Genomic DNA, 18,101 nt, shown 5'->3' with positions numbered 1-18,101 from the left:
AAATTGTAAACTTGCCGCAAACAGCATTAATCACGTCAACTTTTTATTTCCTGTTTACTCAATTAGTTGCGGCTGGTTTATAATCAATTAAATGACTCTACGATAAGTTATAGTAATAATTATTTCGATCAGCGCCATCTAGCGGTAGTGATTTTTTTGGCCAAAAATTGCTTCTGAAATTCTGATGGAGAGCTTTAGGCAGCTTAGCCCTAGAGCCGTTTAATTACTTATAAACCAGCCGCAACTCATGTGGTTGCTATAAAATGAAAAAATAACGATACGTGTGTTTTTGGCGGCAAGTTAAAAATCTATTTTTTACTCAAAAATTTATCTTTAAAAGTATAAATACATAGGACGTCGATTTCTTGATAAAAAATAGATTGTTAACTTGCCGCCAAAAACACATATACTGTTATTTTTTTATTTTATAGCTACAAAACGAGTTGCGGCTGGTTTATAATTGCTTAAATGGCTCTAAGCGCTAATGCTGTGGATCAAAAGTTTAGGGCCACTTTTTAGTTCAAAAATCCGCGACGCTAGATGGCGCTGATCGAAATAATTATTACAACTCACAGTAGAGCCATGTTTTCAATTATAAACCAGCCGCAACTAATGTGATAGATAGTAGATAAAAAAATAACGTTAATCTTGACATTTGCGGCAAGTTTATAATTCATCTTTTACCCAAAAATCGACCTCCAAACGAATAGATATTCTACTTATATGGTTTGATACAATCGACCATATGACATTTTAATTCATGAACTGTATAGAATTTTCTTTTGAACAAGAGTTTTGACGTCTGACATGACTGTAATCTATATATGCTACCAGAGATTTATTATTTTGTTGATCAACTTACATCTAAAATCGTTAAGTGTAACAAGTGGTACTATAATAGAAAGACTAAGGGAAAAGAGACGTATTTATATATTTTTATACACATCGTGAATATAATTCAGATGACACAAGCTCTGGAAGATTTACATTGATAATCTGATAACCAGATTGATTAATAGATGTACTATAAAGGGATATTTTTACTTGCTTCGTAAAATGGGTAGATTTTTATCTGTCAGATGATATCGTGATAGCTTTGATTGTTTAATATTAACAGTATTTTTTTAAGCCTCTCTGAATGAAAAAAATGCACATCAAGTGTCGTTTGACTCAATTTCCATGAGGAGTTGAAGCGAGACTGAAGGTGTTTTGCTGTCGCAAAACGAAACACTTAAAAAAAATTTACTATGAAATAACACTCGTGAAGACGTACAAAATGAAGAAATGGTAACATCAGACGTTTTCAATGTCATACTGTTGATTATTAAAATATGCATACTTGTATATATATATTGTTGCTTTATGCTCGTGTTGCTAATGATTTCTTTTTAGATGGTTTTTACTACTACTACTATTTCTAAAAAATTTGGGCAAACTGAATAATATTTCATTACCAGTTAATTAATTTTCCTGACCCAGCTGTACAACAATTACGTTTTCATACGATACTTGCAATAAATCTCCATTGTAAAAGAAAACGAGAACCTCAACATGAGTACTGAAGAGTTTTTGTTGCTACTATTGGGTTTATTTGCAACAGATATTTAACTATAGTTACATATACAATCATATATTCGATTTGTTATAGATAAATCATTACACAGTGAGGACATTAGATAAAAAAAAGGAAAACTTCTTGAGAGCACGAGCTTTTTTCTTTCAACGCTTCCTTAAAACTCAAGGGAGCTGAGAGAGGAGGAATAAGTGGGGAAATTACTCACGGTCTCGCCCTGAACCCGAGCAATCCTATCCAAGTATAAAAGATACGAGTTGTTTTTCCAGTGGCCCAGTTTTACTTCAGAATTTTTAATTCGCACGTCCAACTGTATACATTAAGTGTTAGTGGCTCTGTTTGCGGAAGGATACATCATTCGTTCGTAAAATTCTTCTTTCTTTGCTCAACCGTGTAATGGTTAGTGTGCATAAAGATAACAAAGTGTAAATATGGTATTTAATTTAATTGTTTAATTTTAACAAGACAAGAGCAGCATCATGAAGCAATTATCTGATACCAAAGCTCTTTTTTTTTTTTTTTTTTTTTTCCATTGACCCCTGAAACTCTAGTTTTTTGATCATTTATACCTATTGTACTGCAAGTTCTACAAATATTTTCGGAAATTACTAGTAAGTACATTACGATACTAATCGAAAAGTTCAACAAAAAATAAACTTCGATCCAATACGAATATTTTCGAAGATGCATCGTCAAATTATCACCATAGATAGAGCACACTGTTTGGAAAGTATATTAATAATGTTTTGAAATTTGTTTGCCTTGATGAGCTATATTTTTATTTTTCCTGATAAAATGTACAAAACATGATGTATAAGTATTGAATCATACAAATTGCAATTTTAAAGAAAATCCGTGTATTATAATCAATTTAGTCTTTAACTTATTATGATCGACAAAAAGAATTTTAATTTGATACAATACTATGGTATATAATCATACTCGATGAGCAAGACTACTTTTTTATTTTCTTACTAAATATAATGAATCATGTGTTCGAATACTTAAAAACTAATTTTATCCTCGAGATGAATATTACACCATTTTTCGCTGGAAAATATTTTGTTGATTACAGTATCGACAGTACTTGTTTTTCTAATGAAAAAATAACGCATTGTACTTGCAGAAAAACAAGATCTACTTAAAAACATTTGATAATCTGAATCATTATCAGAATAAATTGTTGGCCCAAATTCGTCGTATACCGAAAACTTGAGACGCTGATTTGGGATATCTTTATATCTCGCCTCAAGTCTGTTCAAACAAAAAAATTGAAGTAAATTCTCAATGCCACTTGCAGCTAGAGAAAACCAATTGTTTTTACATTGAAAAATAGTTTGTGACAAAGGGTATATATTATACGTGGTCAATATCGCCTGTGTAAAATCTCACATAGAAATCCAGTCGGTAACGAAATAATACCTTATGCGAAATACATCCTGTATCCTTTACAGTACACTGAACGTTCGGAGGTCGAAAAAAAAAGTAAAATAAAAATCTATTTTTACATCAGATAGACCTTGTGGAAAACCAAGAAGGAGACATAGAAAAAATCTAATCGGACCTGATAATCACGCGCACACGTACCTAATGCGTATACATTACATATACATGTATGTCGATGTTGGGTATCGTTATATTATACATATGTATATTATGTACAACAGTACAACCAGCAACGAACGAGAACTTTTTTGATTGCACAAGCAAAACCTTAGAAACGATTGTACTTGCATATGTGTACCTTATACACAGTATGTGTATATATATTACAATGCAGCTCACTCTCTTGGTTGTTTTTTTCCTTTTATCTGCAGATTGTATTTAAAATACAACACAGTTTTGCATTTGACTGGATTTATCTTATCTGTACCTGTACCACATATACGTACTGCATCTTTAATGATTTAACGAGAGTCAATACACGTACACCTAGGTATAGTGTTTATATACGTCAACGAGATAGCTATATGCAAAAATATGAATTTTTGGAATCTTTTGTGACTTAGTATAGAGAAATTACAGCAAAGTTTGTAAATTTAGAATCAATAATTAAAAATATTAGACGCGTTCCCAATATATGTTTATACTGTGCATTGGAGTCAGTGAAACTTTTTTAACAATCAACCCCCATGACCAACCCCCTACAGATATATAAAAACAATAAAATAGACCCCACTGTTGCGCATCTCTACTTATATAATATTGTATGTTTATACGTGATAAACATCCATTCGCACAGAGATTGATAAACAAGATCGGTAAACGAGATCAGCAATCAGATGTACGGTTTCGCACTTGATTTTAAAATAAACGTAGCAGATGAAAACAATTCCTGGACTGGTAATTGCATGTATTACGTGAATACCGATCTCTGAAGACGTGAACCGTCATAATCTGTATTGTACTTTTCCAAACCCGTATGAGTACAATTGTTTAAAAAAAAGGAAAAAAAAAAAAAATTGGAACACAGAAGAGGAAGCAAGAGCAAAGAGAGTCAACTGAGCCAACATTCGAAGCGCGTGCGCGGATTTTTTAACACTGCAGAGCAGCTGATGACGACGAGGATGCCATGCCATGGTTGTATATCTTATATACCAATTGTCATGGTGCATGTGTAAGTACTGGCTGCTCGCTCAGTTGCTCCGAAAACGTCAAAAACGAGAACGCAGAGTATAAGTACCTACGTATTTGTAGGCTTTAGAGAAAAAAAAATTAAAACGCGAGTCATCGAGATCGGTAAATATAATGGTACAACGCGGTATAAGTGATGGGCATCAGCTCCAGTCAAACTGGCGAGGAAGGAAGAAAGGAGCGAGAAAGTGAGAGGCGGAGGAACACAAAAAATGTTGTGTTATATATATGTATACCCTGAAAATCCACGACATCTGCTCGAGTGCCTCGAGTGCCAATGGAGAGGGGCTGGAAGAGGAGGAGGAGGAAGAGTATATATATATTAGTTTAAAAGCGCCCAACTCTGCTGTAACGCGAAGAATCGCGTGTCCGGGGCATCAATTCTACCTATGGTAGGAGTCGGTGCAGGTGGTGCCAGTAAAACAGAGTGTCCTGGTGACCAGTGTCATTTATGTCGTCGAAGGTTTTGGAGGCGCGTGGCACGCTGCTCAAGTGCCACGTACAGCAGCTGATCGTTGCTTCCTCGGCGGCTTGTCCCGAGAGCGAAACAAACGGACATCAGCCCATCAACATGATCAAAAGGTGCAGCAACAGCAGCAAAGCCGATGGCGATGCATCCCTTACAGCCGGGAGCAGAAGACGCCATCAGCTCGAGCCTGCAGCAGTCGACACGTCGAACGGACCGTGTCGCAGCAGCGCCGATGACGAGGATGCCCAGCTCCAAGTGCCCAGCAAAAAGATCATGACGGTCAGTGGTATACTAGTATCACGTGTGCAGCAGCTCCCCCGCTGTTGGTGCTTTCACCACGGCATCTACCAAGATTTTACAAATATTTTTGCTTCAGCGCTTTTTTTTTCTTCTTCTTCACCAAAAACCCCCAATTACCCCTTCGTCATCGATAAAGTTTGCACTTTAGGAAAATACCTACGTGCTTTTTTACGAGGAAGAGAGAGAAATTTACTTAATGTCCGTCGAAACCTTCGAGAACATAACGTGCGACTTTACGTTCCCGTCGAGCAAGTTTGGAGCGCGCGCGTTAACCGGGAGTTCCGCAACTTTCTTCACAAGTACTCCTATACCTGTGTATATTACAATAACACTCGCGGTGAGAGTGCGTCAAAAGTTTCTACTTTTCCTTTTTACTTTTTCACAAGTATCACGCTTAAGCCCGCCTCGTGCACTTTTTTTCGAACCTTATAATAAATGCACGGAGTTGGCGCAGGCAGGACTCGCGCGGGGCCATATTTATATTGTATGCACGCAAGAGAGCTTTATAGAGAGCTTGAGCTTGCACGTGACTGTAATATCTATTCTCGCGTTCCGGCGCGAAAATCAAAGCTTCGATCGCCAGATGATAATATATACTCTCGCGTTTGCGGAAGCGGCTAGCTCCTCCGTCTTTTTTTTTATTATTATTATTATTAATGTTATCTGTTTGACAGTGACATTGCCCAAGTGGTTTGAATAATTCTTTTGTTTTTCGGTCATCTAGCATTTTACACGACACGTGTTTATCCTTCGGGATGACTCGATTATCTAATCGGCTTCTTGAGCGTGACGAAGTGATGTATAGGCAAAGCGATAACGATTTTGTCGGTATATGTGACGTTATTGTTATACGTGACGATGGGTTTTATGCTTTCCGTGGAAAAAACCCATTTAAAAGCATCTTTTTTTTTACATTCGTCAAGACAATGATAGAACAGCTATTCTTCGTAATCTGTACCGTTTGTTATTATTATTGTATTCGTAACGTTTTTTGCGTAAGAGCTACAAAAATTTCCCAAATTATCGTAACATAAACATAGTGTATAAGTTTACGACCACGAAAACAATGTCACGTATAATAAGTATAACAATGTTCCAAGAATGTTTTATTATTTTGCTCTTTGAAAAATATTACGTTAACATTTATGATGTACTTGGATACTTAAAGTGTATAATTCTTTCCCCACATAAATATATGTGTAATTAAAGTTGAGAATTATAAAGATATAAAATTGTTTGATGAATTTAAATTATTCGATACACGTACAAATTAAACTGAGCATACTGTGTAACCGTAAGTGTCGTGTGTCAGACGATATGCATTCGTTTTGTATAGCATAATTACCGAATATTATCTGATTACATGTTGCGAAACTAATCATTGTAATCGTGTCTGCAACTGTACACGCACGCGTTTACGTACTGCGATTTCATCGGATAGTCGCTCAGAGTATATAAATCATAGCTTACGATTTTACGACGTTAACCACCTACTTGACTTTAAAAAAACAAAATATAAGCATCAGTCGTGAATTCAGTTCTCTCAAGTGTGTTATTAATACATGGAAATTTCAAACGATACGGTTTGGGTTTGATAATAAACTTATTACTGATATTTAATTATTTTTAGATTAAGGAGAAATGCATGATAAATTTTTTTGCTGCTAATCAGTTAAAAAATTGTTGTACACACGATTTCATACGTTTAAAAATTGCTGAAACAGAATTTTTTTTACCAAGACATTTTTATATCAACTATAACAATGGACAAACTATTATTCCTAATTGTTTTCTCTTAGCAAAAAAAAATATATACATATATTTTTTTTTCTCAAGGCCTAAAAATTTCCAATGCACCGTTAAAGCTGTTTACACATTTGCATGACATTGATTTCTCACACGCATGTATAAGTTTGTACTTTCTATTTCTTTGGTATCGTCTCGAGTTATTGACCCACGTTTGACCCACTTCCTTTACCTTCTCAACGAGAAATCATGTGCAAAAACCTTACCTTCATAATTACAATTTTTTCATCCGAATTATGTGTGAACATTTTGTTTTTTTATTTATTTTTTTTTTTAATGCTAATATTTACTTATTATTAAACATAAAAATATTTACATTATCGTAAAGTGTCTGTCGAAATATTGTCTGATTATTGATGAAAACTATATTTATCACTTTGATCTTTTATCAAGTCATATGATATAAAGTATTTAATAAATACTTATGCAAGTGACGATAACAAAAAAACTATTAATAGCTTTTTAGAAGAAAAAATTTGCCTCTTAGTTTATCTTGACACAAATTACATTTACTTCGTATCATATTTCTTGGTCATTTATATACTGTGATCCAACTAGATACTTAATACATCGTATTGAATAATGATATCATCTAACAAAATGAGGCCTTTGTATAAATGTAGGTCATTAGAAGCAAAAATTGATCCTATTTTATCTATTGCTCAATAATGATATCCACACAATATCTTTCCTTTGTACAACATAAGAGTTATAATAAATTTACTCATTATTTTCAACGTTATTGCTTAAATAACGTATTTTTTATTTACGTTATTGATAACTACGAAATTAATGGAAAAAAACTACGTGTACTTTCGCAAGCTTTATAAAATTATCTTTGATTTTAAAGAAAATGAAGAGTCACTTTCTATGTCGTTAAGATAAACTTTACTCTTGCGCTCGATCGGATAAAAACCTGTACCTGCGTATATACATACATACATACGATGCTCAAAACCGGACCCAAAGTATATATTGCTCCACTTTTGTACCGATGCTTACTCACGGTAAAAGTAATGCATGGAATTTATAATTTCTCTTACCTGGATGATTTGTTTTTTTTTTTTTTTTTTTTTTTTTTTTTTTTTAAATCAAAAACAAATTAAAACAAAAAGATGATTATTACTCTTAATCATCAAATGCGCATCGATCAAAAATGTATCTATCTTATCAAAGAGCGCCAAGATAAAGATGCATCAAAATGAGAGTGAGTTCTTAAATGTCCGTCATTCCGTGGCAAAAAATTAAGTAGCGCGCGACGTTCGGCACAACGAAATAATGCCATCTCGACAACTCCTGCCGCTCGGGAACGACGATTCCATCGAAGTACGAATTCTTTAATTTCTTCTTCTTCTTTTTGCACTTTAACGATTATGCATCTTATTTATCTGACATCGTCCCACCAACTACTTGCTGACCAACACGATCGCAAACCTTGAAACAAAACAATAAACATGTAAATAAATTTGAAAACGCGATTGTTGTACCTAAAAAGCCTCTCCACGTGTCATTCGCAGACTTGCACGAACGTGTCCTTCCAAGCGCACCATGTGTCGCGCCAGAAGCGGGGCCGTGCCCTGGGCACAGTGCGCGGCTTCCGTGGTTGCACCGTCTGGTTTACGGGCCTCTCCGGAGCGGGCAAGACCTCGATAGCCTTCCAACTGGAGGCTTGTCTCGTCGACATGGGCATCGCCGCGTACGGCCTCGACGGCGACAACGTGCGCACCGGCCTCAACAGCAACCTCACCTTCAGCCCGGAGGATCGCACGGAGAACATCAGGCGCGTCGCCGAGGTCGCCAAGTTGTTCGCCGACAGTGGACAGATATGCCTGTGCAGCTTCGTCTCGCCCTTCGAGGAGGACCGGCTCATGGCTCGCAACATCCACAACGAGTTCGAGCTCCCGTTCTTCGAGGTCTTTGTCGACACGCCGCTCGACGTCTGCGAATCCAGGGACGTCAAGGGTACGTATCGCCACCATCGCATTTATTTATACACTGTTTTCTCACAAATCCTCCCAAATTAAAAACAATTCGGTTCGTCCACGCAGGTCTGTACAAAAAGGCGCGCCAGGGGGCGATCAAAGGTTTCACGGGGATCGATCAGTCGTACGAGCGGCCCTCGCGGCCCGACCTCGTCGTCACGACGGTCAACTGCACGCCCGAGGAGTCGGCCCTCCGTGTGGTCCGGTTCCTTCAAAAGAAGCGCATCATTCCCGAGGAGTCGGAACCCGGGGCGCGGGTCCGTGAGCTCTTCGTCCCCGCTGCTAGGCTTCAAGCGGCCAGAGCCGAGGCCCTGAGCCTCCAGAAACTCGAGATCGGCAAGGTCGACGTGCAGTGGATGCAGGTGCTCGCCGAGGGCTGGGCCGCGCCCTTGACGGGCTTCATGCGCGAGGAGCAGTATCTCCAGGTGTGTTATCGGTTACACATGGCGACTGTCAGCGGGAGAGCTCGCAACGATTCGATACCGATCTTATCGCCCGTCGCGCGTTATCTGCTGCAACGACCTTCTTATCTCTCGATCTGGCTCCGAAATCGAAAAACAATTGTTGCAGGTGCAGCATCTCAAGTGTCTGCTGCACGATGGCAAGGAGATCAATCAATCGATCCCCATAGTGTTGGCCGTCAGTACGGCGGACAAGGACCGTCTGGAGGACCAGCCGGCCATCTGTCTGAGGTACGACAAGGCCGATCTGGCGATCCTCCGTCGTCCAGAGTTCTACTTTCACCGGAAGGAGGAGCGATGCGGCTGGCAGTTTGGCACGAGTAATCCGGGCCACCCGAGCGTGAGGATGGTCCTGGAGTCGGGTGACTGGCTGCTCGGCGGCGAACTCGAGGTTTTCGAGCGCATACGCTGGAACGACAATCTCGACGAGTATCGGCTCACACCCAACGAGATACGCGACCGCTGCCGAGCTATGAACGCCGACGCGGTCTTTGCCTTCCAGCTGAGGAATCCCATACACAACGGGCACGCGCTTCTGATGCAGGTGTGTATACCTGTTGAGGAATCATTTGTTTTTTTTTTTTTTTTTTTTTTTTTGAAGAAATTTTATTGTTCATGAATGTACGTTTACATCCACCGACGATCGTAATAGGATACGAGGAGGCGACTGTTGGAGGAGAGGGGCTTCAAGAACCCGGTTTTGCTGTTGCACCCGCTAGGTGGCTGGACAAAGGACGACGACGTGCCTCTCGAGACGCGTATGCTGCAACACAAAGCCGTCCTGGAAGATGGTGTGCTCGACGCCAAATCAACTCTGCTGGCCATCTTTCCGAGCCCGATGATGTATGCCGGACCGGTCGAGGTGATTTTTTATTTTTTATTTTACGAGCTCGAATACGTATGAAACAAAAATAAATGATGGAGTATCTAATACGTGTCTACTTCAATTCGCATCAGGTCCAATGGCACGCAAAGGCGCGAATGAACGCGGGTGCAAATTTCTACATCGTGGGCCGGGATCCCGCGGGTATTCCACATCCCGATAGCACCGCGACGCTCGATGGTAATCTCTACGATCCGACTCATGGCGCTCGCGTCCTATCCATGGCCCGAGGCCTGCAGAAACTGGAAATCATTCCCTTCAAGGTTGCTGCCTACGACATGGTCAATAAAAAAATGGCCTTTTTCGACCCCGCTCGGAAGCAAGATTTTGACTTCATCTCAGGGACGAGGATGAGAAGTGAGTTTTACTTTTTTCATTTTTACTCTCATGAATTATAACTATGACTGAATTTACCGTCTCGTTTGCAGATTTCGCGAGAATCGGCGAGCTGCCGCCGAATGGTTTTATGGCTCCCAAAGCTTGGGACGTACTTGCAAAGTATTATCAAAACAAATGAACGATCAACGACGAAAAAAAAAAAAATAATATTTTAATCAATTGGTTTTTAACGTTAAGACTATTTTATATCAATTTGGAAAGCTGATGATTAGCGCTGGAGTATCATTTTTAATTAATATTGTAAATACGACACTTGTGCAAAAAAAACAATATGTAAGATAACTCTAGCGAATCTTAACTATTTTGCATTCCATTTTTGACAAACTTTTTCAGGTAACATGTACACACGCTCAATTTCACTGGTGTATCCGCGTACATGGCGATTTCAACACCCACACGCTTTGTCGTAAAAGTCCTGCACTTATTTTTATTTTTTATATTATAAAAAAAATTTATTTTCAACTTCACTTATAATTCTAGATTCAAAGTCGCATAGTAACTTGTGGCATAAAAAAATCCACTTCTATGCATAATTACTACTTCTCTTGCTTTTCTTGTTTATCCCCGAAATTAACTATAATATATGTTTCTATGTAACAGAGTCTATTATATGTATGTACAGAAAGTAAACAGGTTGAACTGGGCTATTATATTTTATATATACTTTAAAGAGATGGCAAAATATTTGAGTTTCTATATAATTTATCATTGTTTGTATGTTAAAGATAATTAATGTGTTATCAATTGTAAGTATTTTTAAATCTTTATTACAATCATCAGTTATTGTACATAATACATGAATTTCTAAATGTAAATTTCATGCTCATAAAGTGTTGTTTTATTATTTTCTCACATAACTGGAACCTGAATATCATAATTTTCATTTAATGATATTTTGTGAAAACTAGTACTTGCTAAACCAAGTATATATAATTTATCAAAAAAAACTTTGTTCTGTGAAAGATACGACATTATTTCGTATACCTAATTGTCATCTAACTCATCAATCTTTTCAATCCTATTTTACTTTACATGATTTTATTTATAAGGACAGTTTTAAGTTATTAAAATTTATCACTCGATTGCTCTTGTCTGATACTTTTCAGAATAAAACGAAATAGTTTTAATTTATCGTACTTCACACACTTAAAGTATATTAAAGACAACGAATAAATCCGCTTCTCATTTTGTAATGCACAGAAAGTAAGAAAGAGCATGTTAATCAATTGTCATATACAGTAAATGTTAAATTCACTACGCAGTAGCGATCGATTAACTTTTGCGAAGTGACGTGTTCGTCAATCGCTGTAACATCAAGGTGGAAGGTACGTTAACTTGCATATCAGACGTACGACTTGATAGATTGTCCACTAAGGTATACGGTACTATAGTAACATTTCCTGCTTCGTCTTGTTCTTCAATTTGAATGACAGTTACAGGCGGCAATTGGGACATCATTTGCGTCTCCATCTGATTTTCCACGTCTTCATCTCTGGTAGCCACTTCGTCATTACTAGCTGTTAAAGCTAAGTTATCCACGTAAACCTGCAAAACACAATAGTTTTATGAGTTGCATGCAATTGAACACATTTAAGATATTCTAAAATCGAACGTACCTGCTCAAAGGAGACTCTTGAATTTGAAGCTGTCGATTCCCCGTCCAGTTTGGCATTCTCTGACGACGGATCGAAGGACTCAATGCTCACGACTCCATTTTCGTCAATGTACTCTTCGCTGACAACCTCGAAATGATCTCCTTGCTCGGCAAACTCAACGAGCAGCGGATTTTTCTTTTTCCTGTTCCTCTTTCTCGACGTACCACCAGTACTATCCCTACTCGTAATGATCCTCTTGAATCCAGAACCACCGAGAGATTCGTGCCTTCGCTCGTGCTTGTTCCTATCCCCGAGATACTTGAACTTCTGCTGGCAAACACTGCAGGCGTAAGGTCTTTCATTCGTGTGGGTCCGCTCATGGCACACCAGAGCACTGACTTGCTTGCAAGTATGTGGACAGTACTTGCACTGGAGCGGACGCTCGTTACTGTGGCGATTCTGCTTGTGCTTGACCAACTGAATCTTCGTCTTGAGCATGAAGCCGCAATCATCACAGGTGAAGGGTCGTTCCTCCGAATGCGATATCATGTGGGTCTTGAGTCTCAAGTGGTTGACGAAACGTTTGGGGCAGTGAGGACAGCCCAAGGTGCCCTCCATCCGATTGTGGGTAATCATCATGTGGTGCTTTAGGCGCACCTCGGAGGTGAACGTCAGATTACAGTCAAGACAGTTCATGGGCTCCTTCTCGATGTGAGTGTTTTTCACGTGATTGCGCAGAATCATCTCGGTCTTGAAGGTTTTGTCGCAGTGCTTGCACATGATTCGCTTCGTCTCGGCGTCGATGCCCGAGCTATCCGTTATCGGATACGATTCGTTGTGTATGTGCGTCATGTGCCACTCCAGCGATCGGGTCGAAACCATCGACCTGTTGCAAATGTTACAAGTGTAATTGCGGCCGTCCCGGTGATCGCGGTTTCGATGGATGACTAGTGTCGAGTGATTCGGGAACTTTCGTCCGCAAACCTGGCACGAGCACTCCTTGATTCCTTTGCTATTTTCGCCCTTCTCGTGAACCCTTAGATGCAACCTAAGGCCGTCTCTGCGGTTGAAGCCGACACCACAGTGATCACACTTGTATTGCCTCTGGTCCTCGTGAATCCGCATGTGTTGCTTCAACGTCGAGGTGTTTTTGAACTTTTTGTCGCAGTGCTCGCACTGAATGCTGTACGATTTGTGAGTGCTCATGTGCTTGGACATGCTATACACTAGTATCATCTTGTGGCACTCTTTGCACTCTTTCGTGTTGTTTGATATCTGATGCTTGCGTACCCTGTGGTGCCGCAAGCTCGCCGGGTTCTTGAAGTTCGAACCACAGTCCTCACAGAGATAAGCACGGCTAGTCGTGTGCACAGTTTTTAGGTGAAAGGTCAGTTTCGTCCTGAAGGCAAATTTTTTCGGACACTGCGGACACTTGAAGACCTTTTCAAGCTTCATGTGCTTGATTTTTAAGTGCTGATCTAGGGTGCCTTGATGTTTGAACTTCTCGCCGCATCTGTCGCACAGCTGTCCATACTCATCGTCGCAGTGCTTCTGTTCGTGCTGGCGTTTTTTTCCCTTGGTATCAAGCACCATTTCGCAAAACCTGCACAAAACTTTGTGAATGCACGTCGCGTTGTGAGCTCGTTTTGCTTTGTACGAGATAAACTCCGTCTCGCAGTCAAAACAGTAATGCATCAGTTTTATTTCATGATTCTTTTCGTGCGCGAATTCCAGCTCAAGAGATTTGAAGCTTTCGAAGCAAAAGTCGCAGTCAAAACTTTCCTGAGGTTCAAAGGGATCGGTATTATCCTCTTCTGGCTCTTCTTCGGGAATATGTGGCTTTTGGATGACAACGTTGTTTTTTGCTTCGTACAGGGCGATTACGTCCTCGTCTTTTAAACGAGATATAATGATTTTGCGTTGCTTCAAATGGCTAATGAAATCACTAATGTACTCATCCTTTTGACCTAAGATCGACTTCAATCTATTGATGCATTCTTCCGACACATCCTTGTCATAGGCTTTTTTTCCAATATCTGGATACTTTAGCTTAAGTTTGATATCTTGGGATGAATCTGATAAAGTTGGCATAGAATCTTCATGCCGCTTTTGTGTAAAATAATTCTTCATGTTGCTAGGGGTATCTTCATCGTCTGAGAAGTACTTTCCTTTTCTTACTTCTGTATTTTCGATGACACTGTCTGACAAATTGGAGACATCACCCATAATCGCTGCTTTCCTTCTTTTATACAGCTCTATTTGTTCATCAATGTCGTTTTTACTCGGTTTACCGACAATCGAAGTAGGCTTTACTGACTTTTCATTTTTTTCAATTTTTTTTACTTTAATTAAAAGCATTTCATTAGGTTTATTACCCTTTGCAGTAACGTAAATAATGTCTCCTTTTTTTGAGTCTACATTGATTGGCTTATCTAAATTGAGTCTTGGAATTTTCACTCTTAAATCCATGTTTAATTTTGTGGTATCTATATTTTTACTTTTATTAGGATCACCATCATTCATGTGTTCCGTTATTGCCTTTCTCTTCAGTATATTAGGCCTTTTAGGTGAATGATTGGGAGGTGAAGAAAAATCTTCAACTTTTATAGTGTTATCTGTTTCCTTCGTTTTTGGAACAACTAGAAACTGATTTTTTTCCTCTGTATCAATTTTTGTGTATGAATTAACTAAATCATCAAATTTGTAAGAAATTTCATTAGACGAAGACGGTTCATTGAATTTTTGTTCATCAGAAATGTCAATAGGATCAAATTCTTCAAAAATAGCTTCATCTTCTTCATTAAAAGTATCGTCAACTTCATCATAATGCTCTTCATAATCTGTTTCTTCAAACATTTCCATTTTGAAAGATTGGCTATCATAACTAATATTTGATTCAATATTTTCCAGTTTCCTTGGTGAGTCAGATGTGTCAGACTCAACTTCACTCTTAACGTGAATATCCGTCTCTTGTGAGACTTTATTGAGTGAATCATAAATGGACTGCAATTTCATTTCAGCCTTTTTAATTTGCATAAAAAGCTTGTAACTTGCTCGTATTTCACAGATGCACTCCATACATATTTGAGTAGATAAACTAGTATCTTTGTTAATATCCTCCAGATGTTGTATTTGCTGAAGTAATCTCATTTGATTACCTTTTGCACTGAAAAAGTCAATCATTGGAACTTTCATTCCTGCACAGACACGACAGTATTTTTTGAACTTTTGTTTGATCTCTTCAGACATTTCTACATTTTTCTTAATGTCTGGTGATAATATTGAAGGCAACTTGAGACAAGGAGTAGCCTTTTGAAGGTCGTTCATGTTTCTTATTTTTTGGGCAACAAACTTTTCTTTCACATGATTGGAGACTTTTGAATGGGTTACATTGCTTTTTGCGTTAATAGACTTATTCAAATTAGCAACATTTGCTAAGAAATCTCCCATCTTTACTACATCTAGATTCATTTACCTGAAAAAAGGACAATCTTTTTATAAATACAGTAAAGTTTATTGGTACAACATTTCAATTTCATTACTTTTACTTTCTATTTTCTTGCATTAAAAATCATGCCCAAAATAATGTGTACGATTCTCTGCAAATAATGCTTACAGATAGGCATGCAAGCTAGGGTACAAGCTCTTACTAAAACACCCTCAGAATCATTTCAAGCTTCTTTGATATACTTATGTAAAAACCCATTATTCAAGATTAAACCCTTTCAATTTACATAATCCTACCCAGGTATGTGAGTTAGAATGAAATTTGCAAGACCAACAATCTATTAAGCCCAAGCATCTTTAAATTGAAATCCTGATTGTAAGTAGGTAGAAGCAAATCGTCAGGAAACAATTTTAAAAAAGGGGTAGGGTACACATAGAGTCGATGGATGTAGTTAGACTGTACATACGCCGAATGAAAAAAAAAACCCTTACGATAGAATGATAGACTAAATTAGAATCAAAAGTATACTTTGAGCTCACCGTAACAACATGATATAAGAATGTCGTATCCACTCTTATAGAGGCACTATCCAGATGGCGCGTGGCCTGTAAAAGCGTGAACTTTCCTTTTTTGAGGTCGAGGTTTCAGCCAAGTATATACTTATTCCGTGGCTGGTAGATGGATGTACAAACTTATAACAATATTCAGTACATCCAATGCTGATACAGATTATTGGGTTTTGACTGTTTTTAATAACGATAACCTACATGGTTAATACAGTTTCTTTGTTTCCTGTAAAAATTTAAGTAGTAACACGTAGCTACATCCGACAGTTTACTGTTTAATATGTGAGCGATGGTATTGTACTGTGGTGCCGCGTTGGGCGTTTGTTATACAAATATATACGTAGAGCGTGTGTGTCACTGAACGACGAGAGGAATTAGGTTTGTTCGCAATCGACAAAGTTGGTTCTCCCGTTCCGTACATACACAGTTATGGAACACTGGAAGACCGGTCGGTAAGGTAGTTGGCATTTTGATGTATGATACATATATGGCACATAAAAAAGTGTAATTGGAGGGGAATATAAATATAAAATGTACATACCTAAGAAATAAAATACAATTATACACATCTAAGATTTTAAACATACTTATAAGAGAAACAGCAAAAAAAGGTTATAAATGATCAACAGTCCTATTTACGTAACAGCTTTCTGCTCTCATCACTTATAACAAACTAAACTTGACAAACAATTTTTTTAGTTCGTAAAGCCATTGAAAGATTCTTTTTTTTTTTTTTTTTTAAGTCACTCTTTTTTTTATAAAAATCACATAATTATTATAAGCAAATAATTTTTTTTTAATCGATTTTTATTATCATTGAAAAATCAAGTAAATTTTACATTTTAAGCATTGCTGCATTAATTTTTTATGTAAAATATAATTAAAGCAAGGATTTAAAAAAAAGGACCTACTATCGTTGTTTATTTTCAGCAAGATACATACATACTTATACAAGGATTTTGCTTTTTTACCTTGAACAGATGCATATTTGATTTAAATTCTCATATTTTGCATTCATAAGATATTTAAAACGAGAAAAAAAATTTTTTAAATATTCAATCGTAGCTATGAGTTTCAGTGGTTTTGTTGTTACGTAAAAATTTTGTTTTGGAAACTCGAAATGCTTGTATCCTTCGATAATGTAAAACAAAAGTATCATACGTAGCTCGGTCATCCATGACCCCTTGGATAAAGTCAATATAGTCAGATACTTTGGTAAAAACCGAGATTCCTCCCCTTTCGCAGTGTTTCGTATTAACTCTACTCGAAACTCCAATCACTTTTTCATCACAAACGAGAGGACTTTCACTGTCACCCTGAAAAAATTAAAAAAAAGTTGATATACTTCAACAAAAAATTATTTCTTTATTTTACGCAACTAACAAAACACGACGCCTTTCTAATTAAGTAACACTAAATTTCGCATCACCTAACGCAAGTCACTAAGGCTCAAAAAATGTGTAAAGGTAGAAAAAAAAAAAAAATTCTTCAGACAATCAATGCCGGTATCAATTATTATTGAGTATTTTCTTCTACCCCATTGCCACGAAATTTACGTGGAATTTCCGTGGCCAGGGAAAAAATTAGAATTTACTTGTTACATTTTTTATATTAGGAGTATAGCTCAATGGTAAGAGATATGTTTCGTACAAAGCACATGCTACAATTATAATTTAAATATTAAAAAAAAAAAAAAAAAAAAAAAAAAAAAATATAGTTACAAGTCACAGCTTTAAAAGAGTTGACACATAAGTTTTTAAAATTCTGATATATTGTATATGGCCGATTTTACGTGGAAAACATGTAGCTTTCACGCGGACCTATTATAAAAACAAAAAGTTAAATAAAATACTAATGAAAGAAGTGAATGACTCCATAACTTGGTGAATAATTAAAATTTACATTACACAAATAAATTTAATTACTTTTCAAATTCTTATACATCTCTATGATTGGGCATTCATGGCAGTCGCTGATTTAGTGGC

General features: G+C 37.5%; 2 protein-coding genes across 3 annotated transcripts; one reads left to right on the top strand and one right to left on the bottom strand.

Annotated features, from left to right (window-relative positions):
* The first annotated feature begins 4,135 nt into the window (after nt 1–4,135).
* On the top strand, nt 4,136–11,337 carry Papss (3'-phosphoadenosine 5'-phosphosulfate synthase). 2 transcript variants are annotated; one of them, XM_089591710.1, is made up of 7 exons: nt 4,136–4,955; nt 8,300–8,744; nt 8,831–9,189; nt 9,335–9,769; nt 9,878–10,087; nt 10,183–10,465; nt 10,537–11,337. In XM_089591710.1, exons 1-7 carry the CDS (start codon nt 4,659–4,661, stop codon nt 10,623–10,625), a joined length of 2,118 nt encoding a protein of 705 aa, XP_089447836.1. In that variant the 5' UTR covers nt 4,136–4,658; the 3' UTR covers nt 10,626–11,337. The 2 variants fall into 2 exon arrangements, with proteins under 2 accessions (XP_089447836.1, XP_089447837.1); XM_089591711.1 differs by lacking the exon at nt 4,136–4,955 and adding an exon at nt 7,933–8,108.
* LOC106647318 (uncharacterized) lies at nt 11,252–16,448 on the bottom strand. Its single transcript, XM_014363645.2, has 3 exons — nt 16,090–16,448; nt 12,124–15,577; nt 11,252–12,052 (listed from the first exon to the last, which is right to left on the bottom strand). Exons 2-3 carry the CDS (start codon nt 15,571–15,573, stop codon nt 11,780–11,782), a joined length of 3,723 nt encoding a protein of 1,240 aa, XP_014219131.2. The 5' UTR covers nt 15,574–15,577; nt 16,090–16,448; the 3' UTR covers nt 11,252–11,779.
* Nucleotides 16,449–18,101: the final 1,653 nt, after the last annotated feature.

The sequence above is a fragment of the Copidosoma floridanum genome, unplaced genomic scaffold, assembly GCF_036245765.1.
Source record: "Copidosoma floridanum isolate Cflo_tuat_1 unplaced genomic scaffold, Cflo_Japanese_pri ptg000013l, whole genome shotgun sequence".
Taxonomy (NCBI): domain Eukaryota; kingdom Metazoa; phylum Arthropoda; class Insecta; order Hymenoptera; family Encyrtidae; genus Copidosoma; species Copidosoma floridanum.
This window is presented reverse-complemented; position numbering and strand designations above follow the sequence as displayed.